The 21,748-nt window shown below is 36.0% G+C and overlaps 2 protein-coding genes across 9 annotated transcripts in view; both read left to right on the top strand.

The window, feature by feature from the left end:
- LOC139118760 (guanine nucleotide exchange factor DBS-like) overlaps positions 1-21,748 on the top strand; it is an 82,977-nt gene that overhangs the window by 6,488 nt on the left and 54,741 nt on the right. The window lies entirely within an intron of this gene.
- Positions 14,919-20,710, top strand: LOC139118254 (uncharacterized). 2 transcript variants are annotated; one of them, XM_070681530.1, is made up of 3 exons: positions 14,919-15,035; positions 16,887-17,042; positions 18,559-20,710. In XM_070681530.1, exons 2-3 carry the CDS (start codon positions 16,915-16,917, stop codon positions 19,235-19,237), a joined length of 807 nt encoding a protein of 268 aa, XP_070537631.1. In that variant the 5' UTR covers positions 14,919-15,035; positions 16,887-16,914; the 3' UTR covers positions 19,238-20,710. The 2 variants fall into 2 exon arrangements, with proteins under 2 accessions (XP_070537631.1, XP_070537632.1); XM_070681531.1 differs by lacking the exon at positions 14,919-15,035 and having other exon boundaries at positions 16,799-17,042; positions 18,559-19,354.

Here is a 21,748-nt window from a genome sequence, read left to right as displayed (position 1 = left end):
GTAAGTACAATAACCACAGAGAGGGAGTGAGTAAATGAATGAATGAATGAATGTATGAACATGAAAACGCTGAAAGAAACAAAACACCGACATGAATGAATGTTGAATTTAGCGTTGTCATTATGAATGTGTATGTGTGTGATGAAGTGGCATTGATAATTCTGACAAAGACAAAAGATTTAGTGTAACTGGTAATTACAGGTAACCATTGCGAGAACCCAGAAACACACTGTAAGTAGATTATTCTCTTGTATGGTAGAAGGGAACAGATTTGTTAGTTTGTTATAAAGAGCCGGGGAGTAGATTTAGCATGACCAAAAAACTTTGAGTGTTATTGGTAAAAAACAGTTTGATATCCTGGTTTGTGTATTGTATGCATGTAATACCAGTAGTTACAGGTAATTATTGTCATTCAAATACACCTGTTATGCCGTTATTAGACGCTGTAAAGAGAAATACTGGCAGCAAAATTGATTTTATTTGTAACCTGTATATGTGTAACCTTATAGTCTGCCTGTCCCAAATATGAAACATGCATTAGGTAATAGAGGTACTGGATTGATTCTCAGATCTGAGACGACTTGCCTACTGTATATATATCAGGATAATTGATCACAGTGCACCCTCGGGTAAAGTCTGCTGTGATAGGCAAGTAATACACATGTGCATAATATCAGATCCAGCACCTTGGAATATATATCTTACTTCTGGCCAATCCGTATACAGAATCGCTTGATTAAAATGTGTGTTTAGGATACTGAATAAGTTACACATTCTTTCTCGCTGGTTTTCTTTTCATGTAATTCCGACAGTAACGAGATATCTCATACTATCATTCCCTTCGGAAGTCAGAAAGGAATTACGGATAGTCCAGACACTATCCTTGTCGGAATTACATTTTTGGACTCCATAATGATATTACAGATAATGTCTTTGTAAACTTAGTGTATAATCCCTGTAGGAGTACACTGGAATCATTTGAATCTTAGCTTTACTACATTGATTGATGAAATCCAATCAGACTAATGTGGATGTAGATTGCCGGCACATAGTAATATTTTATCATGACAAGAATATTTTGAGATACTGAAGTGTGAAGTAGATCAGTTTATTACATAAACCTGCTCACAAGATACACACTCCAAACTTACATACACTCACTCCCAAGGCTCAGTGCTGATTATCAACTGAATCTATTCAGCTCTCCATTTTTTGCCAGATTTTGCTAATTCTATGAATTACAAATGATCATCCCAAGTAATACATAAGTAAGTGAGTGTGTGCTCCAGGGCTTTGAAAACAGAGGCAAACAATGCATAATTTGCATATTCTTTTGTTATGAAAATGAATTCTTTTGTACAGTTAACACTTATGAAGAGATTGCTCCAAAAACAGAAAGGTGGCCCATCCTTAAAAATCCCTTTGTGAAGAACCCTGTTATTACATTTGAAGTTGGAAGTTGACGTACAAGCCACTGGAAAGAAATCCAGATAAGAGGAAAATTTCAGTGATGCCAGATGTTTTGAAAAGAATGAGCGTATCTGTGAGCAGTGAAACTCACAAGCTGTGAGATATTAACATACCCATATTTAATCATGAAATGGAATCCAAGTTTTTTCTGAATAGTAGTCTGAATCAAACCCAATATACGGTTCCGTTGATATCAGTAAATTAATATTAATATTTCCATATCAGCAATGTGGCGTGACTAGTACAGGAAAGTACGGCACCGGCAAACTCTCAGGGGACTGATATCGTAGTGCAGTTATCACACCTTTCCTGCTCAAGCCCACTGTACTCTGTCACACATCCACGTATTGCTTTGATTTAATGACCCGTATTTCAGTGCACAGTACATGTACATATGCAAGCCCGGTGAACTGTTGATACAAGCTGTGGTTTGGATTTGTCTGCAGCAAATACAGAATGTCAATGTGTTTGATATGCCGGTAAATTTCTTCACACTGGATGAATCATAGCTTTTGTAACACAGTACTGGAATATGATGGAAATATTACACACATAAGATTCTGTTTGAGCCACATATTTATATCACCTGTATTATGTACCATATTGTATTTATTTTTGATATATGTTCAGAGTTGAGAGAAAAGCGTAAAGGTTACACAATAAATTCTGTCACCAGACGTTGTATAATTACCCTAGAGCTGTGGATGAAATTGGCTGTAAATACTAATTAGGGTTCTAAATAAACAGATGAATCAACACTGAAAGTGTTGACAGGGTATATTTTTAGATCTGGAAAAAGAAAACGCCTTTCCCTTGCCATTACAAGGAAAAAGTGAATCATGTGTGGTAGATTGATGACAAATTATGAAATCTAATGAGATTACTTCTCCGTAATCACGTTAATGTACTTGTCATTCTAAGAATAGAAGCGGTTTTCAGCGTAGTGAATTGTGCTAATGTGACTCTGCGGTCATTTTCTCACTTGATTGTGTTTTTGCCACGACAATGCTGTTCTGTTCTGTTGTCGATCAAATATAAAATTATCTGAAGAGTGCAGTTTTTGTAGCTTAATATGACACAAATTTTATGCAATTGTCTGAAATTGCATGCAAATATTTGCTGAATGATAAAAAACATGTATGGCTCAGTATATTCAGTAGAATAAATAATTGATTGGTGCCCGACCCTAGCATTCAATTGAAATGGATTTATGGTAATCGCATCATGGAATGCAAAAAAACTTAATTTTGTAAGTCTTACTAATTCCTCCAGATACCTAATCCTTGAATCCTTTAATAACATAAATAGCAGTACAAAAATAACTTAACATTATTACTGATTTCATAGAAAAAGCCCCATACTGACCGTATCTAAAATTTGCCCCAGTTTGTCCCTTTGAATCATCATACAAGAAATAAGATTGTCATTATTGAGTCCAGTACAGGAATAGTGTTGGAAGTTTGAAGAAGTTTGTTGACCCTTAAGGGGCCATCTGTATCATTAAATTCTATTGTTTTGTTTACTTATTGAGTTTATCAAGTCGATTTGTATCACGACCATTCATGTATTGAATATGTTGTTGATATGACCCACAGTGCTTTGCAACATGTTAGTTTGCCCGTGAATTGACCAGTTTCTTTACTCCAACATCTAGAATTCAATGAATCATCAAGTTGTCTTATCGAAATTTATAAATGATCAAATTTCTTTGGTAACTTTTGATAATCGGTACGATTCCACCTGTTTGAAGAAACACCCTTGCTTTGTGTTTATTTGAGTGTTCAGTTTTGTATTCCATGGCCTCTCAATGTCTGTGAGACACTTCTCCTGTAATATCACCTCATGGGAGCTAGTATGGCATAATGTTGTTCCCGGTAATAATTGTGTTCTACCGTAGTACAAAATTCTATACCTGATATGCGTTCTCAGCTTACACCAGCCTGATTTGATTTCCAGTGAGCAGTGCTTTCAAAAGTAACACTATCTTCACAATTTCCGGGTCGTGAAATCCAAGATCTCTACTCTTGCAAAGTTATCTACAAATGCGCGGTATATTTAGTACTCTACCAATGCAGTATCAAGATATACGGTAGAATACCAATCTTTCAAAAATATAGCAAAATCAGAAAAGATTTTATTCAATTTTGAAACCAGAATGTAAATATTTATTCCCACAACTAATAAAATATTATCTCTAGCATCCATGAAGAATAAATAATTACTTTTTATGTAACCGATTAAGTCTCTGACAGACCATCAAAATCAAATATGCAATGATCTGCTCAAAGTATTACTATAAATTGTTACAGTGGTGATTGGAAAATTTGTTATTCGAGCAACTTTGTTAAAGGAGTACATGTATGCCAATTGTAAAATGCAAAGGTCTTTGAATATTGTTTGTGAAAACCTTTATTATTTAAAGAATTAGTGTTCAAGGTTTAAACATTTATAGTTACTCACGTTCCCCAACAATAGACATGCATGTAAGAAATAGCTTCAGCAGTACATGTATTAAATTGTCATTGATTCACATTCTTCCTATGTTGCTTTTGATGAAATCTTCCATACCTGTTCAGGTCATGTATCACTACACACCTGTGTCAAGACAGTAAAAAAAAAACCTTGTTTGCTGTGAGTGCAAAATTGGCACCTTGTTGGAAACAACCTTTCTCAGGAATTTGCTCAGTGACAAATTGAAGATGGAGGCCCATGGTTGTACAGAACTTATTCATATGCAAATGATGTAATTCATATGCAGATAAAGTACATTCATGTGAAGGTCAATGCAGGTTGGCTATCCATCAGCAAATATCAATAGTAGTAAGCGTAATGTGAGACACACAAGGATGACATACTTTTTCTCAAAATTTACATTTTTACCATTTTGAGATCCACTCAAATTTTAACTATTTGTACTAAATTTGCTGCACCAGATGTTAACTGAACATGCTAGCTCACAACATTTTTGGGGACTCAAGTTTTATTAAATTATTATGGCGGTGGAAATTTCCTGTATTCAGGGTAGTCAAAAGGTTATGCGGCCATCAATGTTTCGCACTCACAGTTTTCCTTTAATGTCTGCTCAATGCAATTAAAAATATCACTTGACATTTTTGCAGAATGATAACCTTGTAATTAGGAAGAAATTCAAAATGCCTGGATATGGTGGCAACTATTAAATAGCGTATAGGTGTGTGCAAATATGGCTTGAGGGCAGAGTAGAATGTCATGGAAACCTCATTTTTAAGGGAAATATTTCATGCTTTTTACCATCACATTACCCATTTTAAAGGTTATGCATATTTAAAAGGTTGCTGTGAGAATACTGACATCCACTCATTTTGTAAGTTCACCCATTAATCACACTATATCCTTTATTTGACATAAATCATATCTCTGAGGGCATCACATCATGTGTGTTCCTGGGTACTTTCTGCAATCTGACATGTAGTACAGAGTACCATTGATATTGCAGGTGTTTGATCCCTAGGCCCTATTGCATTTAACTACATAGCACACACACACTCATCAACACACACACACACACACATATAGTATACGGGACATTTAGACACACATACTGTGTATACATATACTGTATACTGTATATACATATATAGGCACATTATCTATCTATTTGTCCACCAGTATCTATCTATCTATCTATCTATCTATCTATCTATCTATCTATCTATCTATCTATCTATCTATCTATCTATCTATCTATCTATCTATCTTATCTATATTAGATATATATATATATATATACTGGTATATATATATATATATTATATATATATATATATATATATATATATATATATATATATATACACATATATATACACATATATACACATAATATATATATACACACACACACACACACACACACACATATATATTATATATATATATATATATATATATATATATATATATATATATATATATATATATATATATATATATATATACATACACACACACACATACTGTACATATTGATATTTGTTTAAGGTATGAAAAGTTTGAAATTTGAGCTTTGTAACCTCACAGTCTTCATTGTCTTGACTGGTTTCAGTTAAAATCTACATCAGGATGAAATGCCATGAAGACACACACTGTTAATCAGGAAACTGTAGTAAATGGATGTTTTATTGGTAAATTGGTAACAGCAACAGGAGATAACTAAAACTGAAAATTATTAAAAATGTTGATCCCATTCTGTGACAAATATTATTTCTGCTTGTTCATATTTCATAAAATCACTGTGATGTACGGTACAGTACCTTAGAACGTACGGGTACTATACTTTCTTTGAGATGCAGGGAGATGCTACGGCTGTGTGGGGGTTATTCTGCAAAAATAATTGGGTTGCATGGTAAACTGGCTACCATTGGTCACGCACTGATTCCCGGTCATCATGGACCTGAATAACACTTGTGCCAGCCATTATTACAGTGTGAAAGGATTTTATTTACGCTCCAAATGCGGTCATTCAGAATCCGTCTAAAAACATTCACAGAGGCCAACTTGAAATGTGTTCGTCATAGCGTCCATAGTCTCTGCAAATATATCGGTGGCGCCAACCCAGAACTGAGTGAAAATACAGAAGAATGAGAAGTATAGCTCTGCTGTGTATTACTTCAGTTTCATCCCTGGCGAACCATGACGTCAATTCGTCAAGCGATGCAGCTTTCCAATTATTACTTTATTACTTTACAGACGCATGAATAGATTAAAGTCAGATTATTGGAATCCTCCGAGTGCGCCTTGGTTATCAACTTTTGTAGACGTAGCAAGCATGCAGAGTTTGATCTCCGTGTGGCAATATTTTGCAATTTTTTTGTTTATCCATATTCATTCTCTTCCGAGTCTCGTCGTACCTGGAAGTTCTGTTTTCCCTTACCGATCATACAAAAATCAATGTATTGAGATAGAATATGACATGTGCCACAGCAATGGCCATTATGCGACTCATGATAAATATATCATACTTAGCTCAACATCACTGATATCATAACACTCAAAGACATCTAAAGTACTGGTACAATGACAGTATGCCAAGATGCAATCTTCACCGGAATATTCATTTTAAGTTAATAATGCGCCTCGAAAGTGAAATACTAAAACTTTTGCTCAAACTTTCTTCAATGAAATTTTCGGCCATTCTCTTACCAAATCAAGATTAAAAATCAGGGGTCACCGTGCAAACTTTGGTACTACAGAAATAAAACTACCCAAGATTTCTTGATGTTTGAAATTCAAAATGGCCGCAATCCCTGTGTTAAGTCTATGGCGAAAAATAATTTTTTTTATTTTCAAAAAACTAAGACGGTGAAATCTTTTCTTTTGTTAAGAGCTTTAAAATAAGCCCCACAAGTGGTAGGTCAGAAGAGAATTGATAAAATTCGAAAGCCTGAATTTCTGTCCCCAGGCACGTTCTACCTTAAACACTGTGCTTATAGTGCTATTACTTCAGTTTGATTTCCCTTTTCTGCTTTGTCAAAATATACACTCTTGTTTTAAAAGGAGATGATGTAGTTTTCGTATGCTACATTTTAGTCTGAGCCTGAGGGTATACTAGGGTAGTAGTTAGGAAAATACATGAGAAAAAAGAGGAGGTGACGAGTGTTTGAGAAAAGTGACAGTAAATGCTTTACAAATTCAGGGATTTGTAGTTAATTATGTCATCCTTTAAGGTAGAATGCACATCAGGGACAGATATTTGGACTCTCAAATTGTTACAGTTCCTATCTGAACTAGCATTTGTAGGAGCTCATTTTAAAGCTCTTGGAGTAAAAAAAATTTTACTGTCTCAGTTTTCTGAAAAATGAAAATTTTAACACTGGGCATTTTGAATTTCAAACATTTGTAAATGTGAGGTACGTGTAACTCGTTTCTGTAGAACCAAACCGCAAGGTGGTCCCTGATTTCCTACTTATTTGGTAAGAGAACGTTTGAAAGTTTCATTTAGGAAGGTTAGAGCAAAAGTTTATTCTAAGTCTTTCACTTCCAAGGCGAATAGCAAAATATTGACGGAATCCTGTTATTGTTAGAGGGTTTTGATTCAGTGAAAATACATTTTGTCAACGGTGTTTTTTTGCAGGGGAAAAAGAAGTTTCTTTCTCCTTCACAGCGTTTCTGTAGACGCATATTGAAATTCTCAGCTGAGCCACTCATATTGTTGATGATGTACTTTAGAAACCATTGATTCCCATACATTTGTGCAATAGCATTGCTGAAATACGTTTGTGCAATAGCATTGCTGAAATTAAAGGATTAAACAGCGCAAAGTGATGAGTATGTACTTTTGCTTGTACAACCTAAGCGTCTTTCTATTTCGAGTTCTATTGACTTGGATTTCTTTAACTCCTTTTTCAATTTAAACAATTTCCCTGCAGGGCCTTGGGGGTCCCTTTTCACAATTTAATCAATGGGTTCAGCTGTTTTGTTCCACTTTGCCCTCAGCCTTTTTTTAGTGCTCCGCTGAATGATTTGATGAGTTGTTGGCAATGTATGGACCATTGAATTCTTCCGTGCAATTCTGGAATGCCGTTTGGATGTAAAGGGATCGCTGCTTTTGTTTTTGATCGGATGTGAACTGGTTAGCTGAAAGGATTAATGGATAAATGGATGGATTACAAATGTAATTGATGGGATCTCACAAAGCCAGGTGAATGAATTGGTAAAGGGATGGACTGATGGCCCAGAGAGAGAGAGAGAGAGAGAGAGAGAGAGAGAGAGAGAGAGAGAGAGAGAAGAGGAGAGAGAGAGAGGAGAGAGAGAGGGGGGGGAACGATATGTTGTACCCATAAATTTATAATGACTGTACCTTACAGCTGTTCTGAGATTTTCATCAACTTAAACCCCAGGCTTGATCTGTTGATTAAAGAAGTGTAAAAATACCAGGTATAGAAGAAATTGGTCTTTAACAAGCTGCTGCCCGATGATTCACATATGTTCACCTGGATATTTGGATTAGTTATACCATAGACACATTGAAACACTGGTGAAATGAAAGTTTTGTCTTTCAAATTGGCCGTAGACAGAGAATATTATGATAAGACAAATTATAGGTGCTTAGTTTCTTAAAAAATATTAAAAATAAATGAATTCAACTCAGCGTGCTTGATAAAAGCATGATAACCAAAGAAGAAAGAGACGTAGGCAATGGACAACCTCATCAGCTTGAAGTTGAATAAATTTTATAAAAAATGTGATAGACATATTATCATAACAGATCATAGCTCATTCATAAGGAGTAATTGTATTGCTTCAAGTATGTCTAGATCTCATGTCCAATTATTTCCCTCAATATGGAAAGCTTGAGGTAAAGGTCATGTTATTTGAAATGTAATATCACCAACATGTGCTTGGTAGACATTTTGATGCCTGATTCTGTGAGAATTTATACGTCATACGCTACTTTTATAACCTGCCTTGAAATATCATATTCCCCGGTCATCAAGCTCTTAATTCTGGAATTTTTGTTCATGTGTCATTTCTGTTTCCATAGAATCTGCTGTTGTAGGGGAGAAATAGCCCCTACTGTGTCCTTACGTCTGGTTTGTCGTAAATTTGCATAATGTCAACTTGATGAATTGGCGATGTTGTAAGTAATGTATTCTGACAAGCTTAACTTTATATCAAGATTGATGTGAAAATTTAGCATGTGCTGGTAAATTAAGACTCGTGGCTGCTGTTCAAATACACTGTGCTGTTTTTGCGAGGTTTTTAGCCTCCGTTGTATTGTAAGAACTTCTTGTGGAAAAGTTTGAAGATTTATTAGCATGATATATATTCAGGGTTTGGCTGATTTTGTCCTGAGAATCCCCCAGGAATGCTTTATCTCAAACAGAATGGCAGGTGGCTTCTGATAATTGTCAGGTGCCGCCAACTAAGCTGTTCGTGCAAAAAGGTGTTCGTGCGAAGTTTTTCAGCGGGCGGGCAAATTTCAAAACTAATCAGCGGGCGGGGAGAAAAAATCTATATTTATTGTGGGCGGGGAAGAAATTTCACTATTTTCAGTGGGCGGGGAGAAAATTTTTGACAGTGGGCACCGGAAGATACGTAGAGGGAGGGGAAAGTGGCGTGGTTGATAGAACTTGAGGGGAGATTTAGCGCCTAACTTAGAGGGGAGCAATGTTCCAAGCTATACTGCCAGCTGCTCCCACGGTTTGCGTCGATCTGGGTTGCCTAGTAGGCATCTAGTTGGCAATGGGAAATTTCAGTAGTGGGGAGAGGGCAGAGGGGAGCTTGAAATGTTGTGGGAGTGGGGAGCGGGCAGCAGACTATAGATACTGGAGGGCAGCGGGCATCAAAATTCAGTGGGAGGGCATATTTTCCGTGTATGCCAGTGGGAGGGCAGTTACGAACAGCTCTACTTTCCCCTCCAAATTTTGGGTCAAGGTCAAAAATACGAAAAATCGGTATATCAGCTTTCAAAACATGGTTCGTGATGATTTTGCGAAATTCATGAAATTTACCAGTTGGCGGCACCTGAATTGTACGCATTATGTTGTCGTCCAGCACTGATCCTAATATGCTTGTTTGAGGTCCCAATGATCAAGCGTGTGCGAGCTTTACAAAACATTTTCGGATAAAGAATTCAAATCTCTTCTTGCGATCCCTTCATTTGCTAGCTATGGTTGGGATAACAAAGGAAAATAAAATGAAAATCTTGAAAAATAATAATTTACATACACATTAGAGTATCTACTCTGATCCAATAATGCATAATTGCATGTCAACCCTTTTACTTCCTAATTTTAGTACAACCATACACTTTTCGATGGTGCAAATGGACCACTTTACTTTGATGTAGGGGTTGAAGCAGCAATTTTGTTCAAATCCATAAGAGATTTCACGCATTACCTAGGCAACAAGTCAGTATCAGACAATTCACAAATATTTCACTCCATTTCCATGAGTGCAGTGTCTGTTTCTGAACGGAAGCTGCCACCAGGAGACGTGTGTGTGATGTATAGACTTTACGTCCACCCAACACTCCAATAAGGAAATGAATAATGCACCTATTAGTAAACTTTTAGATTAATTGCCTTCGGTACTTCAGTAAAATCACCACGTCGTCAAGGATGCAGCTGGTAATTACTCTGCCAATTTCTTCACGTTTCATTAAGTTTTCACCAGAGGTTGTCATGACAAACTACCTTGATTAGTTCCTCTACGCTTATAATTCACTGGTATTGTACCTATTTTATCAGTACAGTTCTCCTTTTAGAGTGCTTATGAACTTTGAAATATTCTGGCACAAATTTTTCCCTGCATTTGTAAAGGTTTAGAGAACAGCACAGTAAAAAATTACTTCATGGTTGATATAGGGACATTTGCGAACCAGGTTGAATACTACACGAGCAGCTAAGCAAGAAATTTAAAAGTATTTTGTAACAATGTTCGTAGGACTTCATTTACTGGCTATCTTTAACCCTTTGAGTGCTGTAATTTTTCCCACCAAAATTTTAGTGCAACAGTTTACCAATTTTCATGAATTTTTCTGTATTTTTTTGATAATTTTGGACCAAATGGACATCATATTTCAGTGGCTATAGTTTTTTATCAAAATTTTAGCAAAAATCTGAAATAAAATTTGACTTCAAATATTTTATAAAGGCAACAAAAATTGACTATGGCACTCAAAGGGTTAATACCGTCTGAACTGAAGATTGCTGAGATTTCCAATATTGGTACAGCGAAGGCGTACAAATTTAACTCTCTTGAAATGCGGACGTGTCTATGATTACCTGGATTGACAGCGTAAATCTCAAGCAATCAAATGCATCCGCACAAGTGATGAAGAAGTGGACTTTTGAATTGATGAGTTTTTTGCCAGTGGTTGCTAGATCGCGTACTTCAGGAAGATGAAGTCGTGAATTAAACTGCTGCCATACAAAATGATCGTGAAAATTGCAGTAGAATTTAGTGTCGTTTATTGAAACGCCATGCGTGTCAACTCATTAATGTGGGGGAGATTTTGATGTCTGCCAAGCAACACCAGAATTTGTAAGATGAAAAGGTTCATTAAACATATAAACAGATGGACCTGAATAAATCAGTGCTTATTGTACTCAATGTATTTTGTTATATTAATTATAATATGATACACAAAATCAGAGAAGTGTGCCCGCATTATATATTTTTACTTTGAGTCTATAAATACGCTGGTTTTCCATCTTTCGTTTCACCGTGCGTCGTCGTTGTTATAGCACCCATAAAATTTTAAAGAGCAACGTAGCATAACGACTGGCAATCTAAAATTAGATGGAACAGTGCCCTGCCGGCAGATGGAGACCTTGACAAAGGTGAAATCAGGTCATGCACTGTGAAATGTGCATTTTAAGGGTAATTGATGTTTCCCTGCAGAATTGTCCCCAACTCACCCGGGTCACACGAGGGGAAGACTTATTCCCCAGCTCACCGAGACACATTTAGGGGGATTTAGCCTAAATGCTAATGACGTTCAATTTTAATGCGTGTGCGTCAGTACTTTAATTTGGGGAAGTCTTGTACTGACACTGTGATTGATAGAAAATTGTCGGTGACCTCATCAATCAATTTTGTTTGATGTCCTACTGTATAATCACGATCCTAGTGTGTAGTGCTTGATACAACACTGTGTGTAAGCCCTTTGTTTCATCTGTGCTTTTCTCCCCTACTTCCGTCAATTTACAGCAGAAAACAATTGGGTTATTCCAAGATTTGTCGGAGGAAGGGTTAAATATATCCATATAAAGGTTTTCTGGTTTATTTTTGCTGCTGCAACAGTGAGCACACCAGATATCAATAGTAATTAACATTCAAAGTGCCTTTGTATCCGATTTGTGCTATGCAAATACAGCGAATACCTTACCGGTAGTATTTTATAGAAATCTTAAAATTTTATGTTGCTTATTTCGTGTCTGCATACAAAATCTAGAGAGAAAGTCTATATCATATGTCAATACATGCCACTTAGAAAGCTTATAAAAGAAAATGTATATATGACGTTTCTGTCCAAGTTTGATTCAAGAACTTGTAAAAGTCTTATTCCTTTAATCTGCTTAAACTGTTATCTTCTATATGATTGTAATAATAAATTCTAAAATACTATCTCCGTATCTCTAGCTACAGCAGATTACTTTGGAATTCAGAAGCTGATGTAATCCACTCATTTTTTCTTTCCACTTGCTATTTCCTTATTTGTATGTAAAGTTTCTTGCCACAATATTGTCACATCAATGATTTATGTAGCCTTTTGCAAAATGTGAACTCTGCATGACCTCAGCATATTGTTTTATATCCTACACAGCGCCCTCTAGAGTTATCTTTCCTGGTACCATTTGTACATACATGAGTACTCTTGTAAGGGGTATGGCATAGAAAAATTCATGATATTAACCCTTGGGCAGATCTTCAACTTTGATGAAATGCTTGCAGCAAGCTTTCAAAAACTAGCTAGTTTCTGAAAATTGAAATTTATGAAAACGGTGACTTTGATAATTGAAATAGTAATTTGAGAAGACACTTATTTCTTGATTGAAATCAGAATTTCAAAAACACGTTAGAAAAGCCTCTAGTGGTCGGAGACGTTCATTATTTTAGTGTTTATGGGATATTTTTTATCACAAAGTATGACAGTCTTCACATTGTAGTTCACGAATCTTGAAGATTGGACTGCCATATGGAAATGCAGGTTTCCGGACGGAAGTGTAATATTGAAACTTGGTTTTATTGCAAGTACCATAGCTGTCACCATGTTGCATGACACCTCTGTGTATTGTACATTTACCTGTGAGGTAATGTGGTTACTTTGCCGTGTGAACAGCCTTACACTTGGTGATTGAGATATATTTTGATAGTTTTGGGGATGACTGAATATCATTAAGGTCAATCTATTTTAGGCTATTAGGTTTTGTTGAATACTTTGTTTCAAATTTATGAGGTGTTCCATAGTGCTCAAAAAGGGAAATTTATTTTGTAACTTCTGAATCACTTCATATAATTACATTACAGAGCAGAGACAAATATTAGGTACTTGGTTCACACAAAATATCCTCTACAGTGCTAGTGAGGTGTTTAATTTCTCTAGTTTCAATGTTGCTAGGCTACTCAGTAATAAATTTTCCTAAAAATAATGAGACAGTAAAACATCCAATCTTTTAGTATTTTGTTTTCCACCACTGTGTAGAGAGACATGATTAAGAATGATTGAGTGAAATACATTAGAGGAAGATGGTGAAAAACATGCTTTTGGGTCAAAGTCACAACTATGTGCAACAGGGCTGCTGGCAGAACTCCCTCTATTGGTGAGCGATTACTATTTTTTTGTTTATGAGAATTTCAATTTTGCAGAACCTTGACTTTTAAAGAGCCTTTAATTTAATAAGCTGATTAACTTTCTGTAAGGGATAATGCACAATCATATTTTAATTGTATGTTACACCTTCGACATTCCCTGTACAATGTAGGTTTGAGTGAATATAGCTTTTTTATCTCTTTATACTCAATAACATGGTTTCAAAGTGAGGTTCACTTCAAAAGGAGTAGTCAAATATATTACTGATACTTTCAAATTCTGGGCTATTAGTTTGGTCTTGATTACAAGAATTTTGAGTTTCTACTACCGAATACTGCAGTACTTTTAAATAATAACAATGATTCCTTTGGAGATAGCTTCATGCTGATGTCTGCATCAAAAGTACCATATACTTGTATGTACCGGTAGACTGGCCCCAGTCGCTTGGCTTTTCTCGGCAGCAGTTACAGACTGGCCAAGCAACACGTTCACACCATGATCTATCTGACCACCTACCACTTATGCGACAGTCTGCTAAAGGTTATTCCTCCAATTCATTCTGTTTATATATTTATATGCGCACAGCCTTGGAGCAAGTCTAAGTGATATGTTAAAGGGGTAGATTTGTTATCAGCATGATCTCTGAGCAAAGTGATTAACTGGACACAACTTTCAAAGGGAAACCACAGGACTAACAGCACAGAAATAGTCAATTTCAATGAGCACTAATGAGAGAACAAGAGATTGAGGACTGCAGTTTCATGTGAATCTATTTTCGCAGAGAGAGTAAAAAAAATCTGTCTATGATTTTAGCAAGTCAAATTATTTTGTATTCTTTGTACTTGCTGCTCTGATGCGTCTTGGGCAGTGTTTTCTTGAGGTTTTCTCTCACAAGTGGGGAATGTCTCCCTCTCCTTGAAAAAAGTTACACTGAAGCTGCCATTAATCTGTGAAGTCAAATGGAAAATGGTCCGTGCGGAGTTTAGCAGGAGCAATAAACTTTTCAGACAAATCCGTGGTGCATCAGATGCATACACAACTAGGGTTGCACTATCACTTTTGCATGAGATTGACCCGTACTGACATCCATGAACCAATCAGAATGTTGTCGTTGTGAAGCCTCAAAAATCCCTGCGCTGACGCTGAAGAAAGCTTGTACTGACTTAAAAGCCACCGTGTAGCTGCCAGGCAGACAGTCTAGAAAAACCGCTGTTGCAGAGAAGATTGGAAGGTTTCATCTTTCTCCTGGTTGTTTTGAACAGACCACGTAAGTAAGATTGTTTGATTTTGTCATTTTTGTGTCACGCCTGAAATTTCGTCAACGAAGAAAGCTAGTATTTGTTATTTCACTCATATTTCTACCGTGAAAACTCAAAAATAATTGGATATGAATGTCTGTTCAAAGCTACACATTGCTAGTCAAAATGTACAGTGCAATTTCGTTTTGGTTAATTTTCCGTGATGACACTGAAACAAAGAAATCAAAATTTAAAATTAGAATTTAAAATGTTCTACATCTGATGTCGTACTCTCATAATTGTCAGGCATCAAACCCATCTTCATATCTTGTAAATAACTCCATTCTTGGGATGTGTCTGGTAAATGTCTTCGTCAACATCCCATTTGCTGAATATCAATATTTCTTTAGAGGTTATCTTCTATAATTTTAGTGTTTATAAACCTTCAATGTTGAATGTTGACATTTGCAGGTGCTTTTGAGAGATGAGCGCTCATTTGTTGGTTTGTTTTGAAAATATTAAAAATTTAATGTTTCCATTTTGCCATTCATAAATGATTGAATAAAACCAAACTTTGCTCCAAAAATATCACAACAAGGAGAAAATGTGAGAATAAAATGAAAACAAAAACAAAAATTTGTCATAGCAGTCAGGAATTATCAATTAGTCACGATTAGTTCCATGATATGTGTGACAACTGAGCTGAAAATTTGGATCAAAATTTCAATATCATTGACTACGGTATAAGGTCTCCTTATCTGTTCCATTGTGCATTTGACAATTACATCAAGAGAGAAGAAGTAGAAGGGAAACAATAAACAGCTTGGACTGCTTTTAAATGTTGATTTTCAGTGTGGTTTGACCAGTTTTGTCTTTATTTGAAAACATGGGGTTGATGAAAATTTACTTTGTTTGTCCAAAGTTTGTCATGATTCTTTAAACAAGGACCTGAAAAAATTCACCATGTAAAATTTTACTGTCAAGTAAGATCAGTGAGACCAGTATTTATATTGAACATTTGAATTTATATTGTAACATTTTGAATTTTTTGATCCATTGCATTGTGATACTGTGTTTATGATGCACAGACCATAATCTTATTAATTATTTTATTTGTTTTCCTTGAAAATGATACTTTTGGTTACAGAAATTCAATTTTGACATTCAATATTGACCACAATGCTGAATTTCATTTCAAGAGCATTGTATCCAGATTGTACAGTTTTGAAGCAAACATAGTAAGATGTTGTCTTCACTTTTAAATGTTGTGGATACTATCTGAACTGCAATTACTGCATAGAGCAAATCCCAATGCAAACATACAGTATATATCTTTTTATGGATGGGTAAATTTATTCATTAACAAATCCTGGATAGGATATATGTCTGCCAGCAACATGAAAGATCAAACTGTAAAATGATAAAAACAAACAAAAAGTGTACAATCTGATGGTTTGAAAGCAGACGGTGTCAAAAAATAGCCAAAAAATATCAATAATGTAATTTAATTGTAAGAGTTTAACTTTGCATCTTTTACCTTCGAGTTTCACCAGATATGAAAAGTGGCTGACAAAATCAACTTTTTGTTCATCAATATTTAAAAGTAATAGACAAAGACAAACAGCATTTCAGTGTCAATTTCTGTTGCATCTCTTTAGTACATCACTGGTGTACAGAAGGTCAAAGGTCACCTAATTTGCATAATCCTGGAGGAGACTGATCAGGTAACAGCCCCCTTAATCCAGTTACATATCATCAGAATCTATTTTATTCTGTAGTTCTTCACAATTTCATATGCCCAGAGGGATGGCATAGGGTCACTCTTCATTGCTCAAGTACTGGTACAGCAAATCACATTTTCCTTTTATTCCTGTTTCCAGTTTTACAGGATACCAGATATCAGCCATCATGCTGGCGTTGTTACGGCAACAGTCACATCATCTCACAAAATCTGCATCAGCGCTGATCTTAAAAAACACAAGACAGCATTTTTCAAACGCTGTTTTGCAACGTCGACTCGTGAGCGGAAGCCAAAGGTAGGATTTACATGTACTGTTGTTCCGATCATCTTGTCCAGAACATCTGGAGCCCTTGGGATTATCTCTGCCTCCGCCTCATGCATCACACCCAGCTGTCATTGCTCAGTACAAAAGATTTGAAGACTTTCTCAATGCATTCTGGCTAAAGGCTGATGTTTTCCTCATAATTTGGTCAGTTCGGTGTTAGTGCTAATTTCACATTATAGAAAGAATAGTGTGATGTAATTCCGTTCATTAAAACAAAGCATTGATGAACACTTGAAAGATCCACTGATGCTGCAGTTTTTGTGACCTTTGTTATCATAAATTTTAGTTCATTCCCAACAAAGAACTTAACCATCAGGCTTCAAAGTTTTGCTAGAGGTAAGAACTGAGGTAACATGTGACTTCAAAGATGGAATATGGATCCAGTGTTTTGTCCAGTTTCTCTCACCAGAGAGGAATGTCGCTCGATGAAATTTTCGGGGAGATTTGGTTCTGATTGAGAGGGACTTTAATAAATTATGCAAATTTAGGTAATCATAGTCATTTGAAGGGGTGTTTGATTAGGTAGGGGGATTTATGCAGTTGCATGTCTTAGAGAAAACACTTGATCTAATTGAAATTTGACACAAATGCTGCCTGGACTGAATTTCAGGCATTTCCTTCATGGTCATTCAAACCAATGAAAGCTTTTGTTGCAGTTCAGCACAGGATGAATTTATGAGTGGTATATTTTCCTAATAATATAGAGTTACTATAGTTTTCTCAATTCGTGTATATGGTCATTTTGAATGTTTGACATTTACTTATCATATTGAATTTACCATGATTGAGTCCATTATGCCATGCATGGAGCTCAAAACCATATACATGATCATAACCCTCTCACCGGTGTTTTACTCCTTTTGTCTCTAAAAGAGAAAATGCTCAGATACTTTTTGTAAAATTCGCACTCTCAAAGAAGGGCTTTATCATGTCAGATCTAAATTTCTACAAAATTGTACTACTTGTACTTTGCATATACTGATGAAAACAGAATACACGCATTCATGCCCATGCATAGAACATTTCATAACTATTATACGATTCAAAGTTCATAGGATATTACAATAGGTGTTTAATAAAAAATCTAGCAACACTTCAGATAGTGTCAGATAAATGTCTGGTATTTTACTGTCAGTGACTTCTGTTCCAATCAAGAAAATCAACCACACTGAACAGGATAATCTTGACAGAAATATACCTGGAACCTATCCATTATCAGACATAGACAAAAATGAGAAGTATACCGGTACATGTTCAGGGGTCTGCTGATTGTCATCTGTTGGGATGTAGTATAAATATACATGTTGAGGGGCCTGTTGATGGGGGAAGTATCAGTAGGAGTCGTTTATTACTGTAATACACCTGGTGAAGCTGAACCAACAGAAATATCTAAAATTGTTATGGTGGATGGAGCATGATGCGTACATTGCAATGTGACAATGCTATTCTACATGTAATCTCTTTGTTCAACTGTTTCATTGTCCAGGTATGAGTCGAATGGTATCAGCCTAGAATTTGGAAAATTTCAGAAATCACAGGAAAGTGAAGCTATTGAGTTGTTGACCAGTACGTTCCTGAATCACGAACCGATGACCAATTATCTCCAGTCACCACTCAAGGCACTCGTTCACTTCAATACAGTGGTTGTAGATCGCTCCCTCCGTGATGACATATCGACAGTTGCCATAGACACCAAACTGAACAGAGTGATTGGTTTCCAGGCCTCTTTCCTCATCTCCTCGCCCAATGAAAAAGCCGATTTTGATGAATCAGCAGAGATACTTGAACCTCTTCAGCCAATTACGGACATACTCGCACGTGTGCAAGAGCGAATCTTTCAGCTGGACAAAGTCAAAACTATATTTGCCTCAGGCGAGAAGTGCATGGAGCTGTTCATGGTCGGGGTCAGTGATGGCTATCACGGCCATGGCATATTAAAACAGCTTCTGCACGACAGTGTGGAGCTGGGAAAGTCAAAAGGTGCCAAGATGGTCTACACCAAGCTGACTGGTCCAGTTTCGCAGCACATCTTCGCCAAGGCTCCAGGCTTTGCACAGATAGGTGACGTAGAGCCCTACACCACTTTTGAAAGCCGTGGTCACAGGCCGTTTCGAGACATGCCACCGGAAAACAAAGGCATTGTGATATGTGTTAAACAACTGTAGATTCACCACAGATCCTGAAATATATTCTGGTCATTGATTTAATAATGATGATAATTATAAGTATGATCAGGTTTTTAACCCTTCACCACAGTGGTTTGAACCAATTCCACTGTTTTCCATGGTAAAGTTGGACCTCCTGAAGGGAAACGGGGTGAAAGGGTCGAATGATCTTGATAGGAGGTATTACAGTATTTATCTGTAACTTTTCATTTATTTTCATGTATAGAGCACTGAGACACAGTGGTGAAGGGTGAAAAGACTGACAAGACCGACAAATACAGTGTCAGCATCAAAAGAAAGCTAATATCACAACAATAGCACAGCAATTGAAAATGCATGATAAACGCAATTAATCGTAGTGCGCCTCTTGTGCCATGCCCAGTAAGAATTACAGTGTTGGATGAACATTTACAAGTACATTTTAAGAGGTATCTCTATTTTTCTCCTTTACAGTTTGTTCCAAGTTCAGAGTGTAAAGTGCATGTGATAGTGTTTCTTTGTCCTCGCATTCTTTTTTTAATAAGTACCGGTATAATTGAGTACCGAAGGTGCAAGTCTTCATATGTGCTGAAAGATGAAGTGTTGAGTATTACAAGTTAAGGTCAATATATTTTCAGAATAAAACTGTGTTTATCAGTAAATTGTATTCATGGAGTTAGTGTTCTACAGTCCTGTATAAGGAACATGCACAGGCAGCTTAACTGAAGTGACCACGCAGTAGTGTGCTGATGGAAAAATCCTTCACAGAATATAAGCAATGTAACTGTAATTGATTGAAAACACATACAGTTCCTTGAAATAAAAAGTGTTTGAATCTTGGTTTAAACCAGTGTATTTAAGTTGACACTGTGGCATCAGTACTCAACACATACCGGTAGCTTGATAAAGTAAATGTGAAAAGGCGGATTTTTTTGCAACAATAAAGAGAAATCTGTGTTTGAATACATGAAGTGAATCTTGTGGTATTCATTTCTTGAGAGAGTCTCCATTCTGTCTGTTTGTCACACCAAGCTAGCAGTGCTGCATTGTTTATGTTTACCCTTTCACTACTGCATTAGGGTGAACAAGGTCAAAGGGCAGCAGATATTTCACTGATGTATCCCTTGTGTACCGTACAAAAGTAATCATACAGTAGAAGAGCAGAACTGTCAGCATTCCCAAACTACCGGTATTGACTATGTGTACCTATATCCTAATTTGAAATCTCTTAATTTACTGCAATCTTATCCCTTTTACGTTAATTAGTTTTTGTGACAAGCAAATATAGTCCCTCATAGGAAACTCAGTGTACGCAACATTAGGATCCCAATTAGAGAAAAATTAATCTTGAAGAGCAGTAACCTAGCTTTTATTTATGAATAATTCATGTCTGAGGCAGTACCGTATTTCCTGTATTGTATTTATAGAGCACACACACAACATTCATTCTATTCACATGATTCTATAATAAAACCATAACATTTATGGAAAGTACAACAAAAACCTGACTTGCCATGTGTGCTATTTGTTGAACCTTAAAGACTTCTGTAATCAATTTTTTGAAAGTGTCTAATTCTGTAAAGATGCACTACTGAATGTTACATGGCATTCAGCATATATATATATATATATATATATATTATATATATTATATATATATATATATAATATGTATATATATATATATATATATATATATATATATAATATATTATATATATATATATGTGTGTATACGTACATGTATACGTATAAATACTTGTATGTTTTTAATTTTTACCTTTGTTGCTGTGTAACCCAACTTACAGTGATTACACACAATGTAATGCCGTATGCTGTATGTATATACCGATACATGTCTTTGCATTTACAAATCTAGTTGCACAGTCATTCTCACCACATCAAGGCTTCATGAACAACCTCTTGAACAGGTACCCTGGCAGTGTTAGTCTCTTTGCTACGTGTTTTAGCATTGTATCACTCAATTATTTATATCATATGTCAGACATCTTTCCACATATCACACATTTTCCCTGACTTTTCAATCCCGTAAAAATTGACCAGCAATATATTTCTCGGAGCTGTGAAATCCAGGAATCAATAAATGTGTTTCACTTGTATAGGTGCATCAGCGAATAAAATATTACCTGATTATAAGTGACCCTCCTTTTATATCAATTTGCGTCTATTTTGTAGAATTATGAAATCAAACTGGCATCATTGTGAGTACTGTGTGTGTACAAATTAGTGTTTGTAGTGAGTCACTGCCTGGGAAAATTCTTCAATCACTCACAATCCATGTCAGAGCTCTGATTCGTTGTCTGACTGTAGAAAGTCTTCAAAAGAGTGCTTGAAAAATTGTTATGATACGGCGTAGCTCTAATTAGTGGTTGCAAGCATAAGATTTCTGAGAGTAGTCGAGACCTGTCCATATTGTTCCCCACAGCCAACACAGTAACAAGTAGAACGTAATTATCAACGAATGCTTATTTTAAACATAATATTCTCTCAGTACTAGCTCTAATTGAAGGT

This window comes from Ptychodera flava, chromosome 19 (assembly GCF_041260155.1).
Source record: "Ptychodera flava strain L36383 chromosome 19, AS_Pfla_20210202, whole genome shotgun sequence".
In the NCBI taxonomy this organism is placed as follows: Eukaryota; Metazoa; Hemichordata; class Enteropneusta; family Ptychoderidae; genus Ptychodera; species Ptychodera flava.
Note: the sequence above shows the minus strand (reverse complement) of the source record. Positions and strands in the feature narration are given on the sequence as shown.

Bases quoted from the DNA above. Each gene is read 5' to 3' on its own strand.
- LOC139118254 (XM_070681530.1), top strand. From the start codon at position 16,915: ATGCTGGCGTTGTTACGGCAACAGTCACATCATCTCACAAAATCTGCA. The intron at 17,043-18,558 runs GTAGGATTTACA...TTCATTGTCCAG, and splicing joins CTCGTGAGCGGAAGCCAAAG to GTATGAGTCGAATGGTATCA.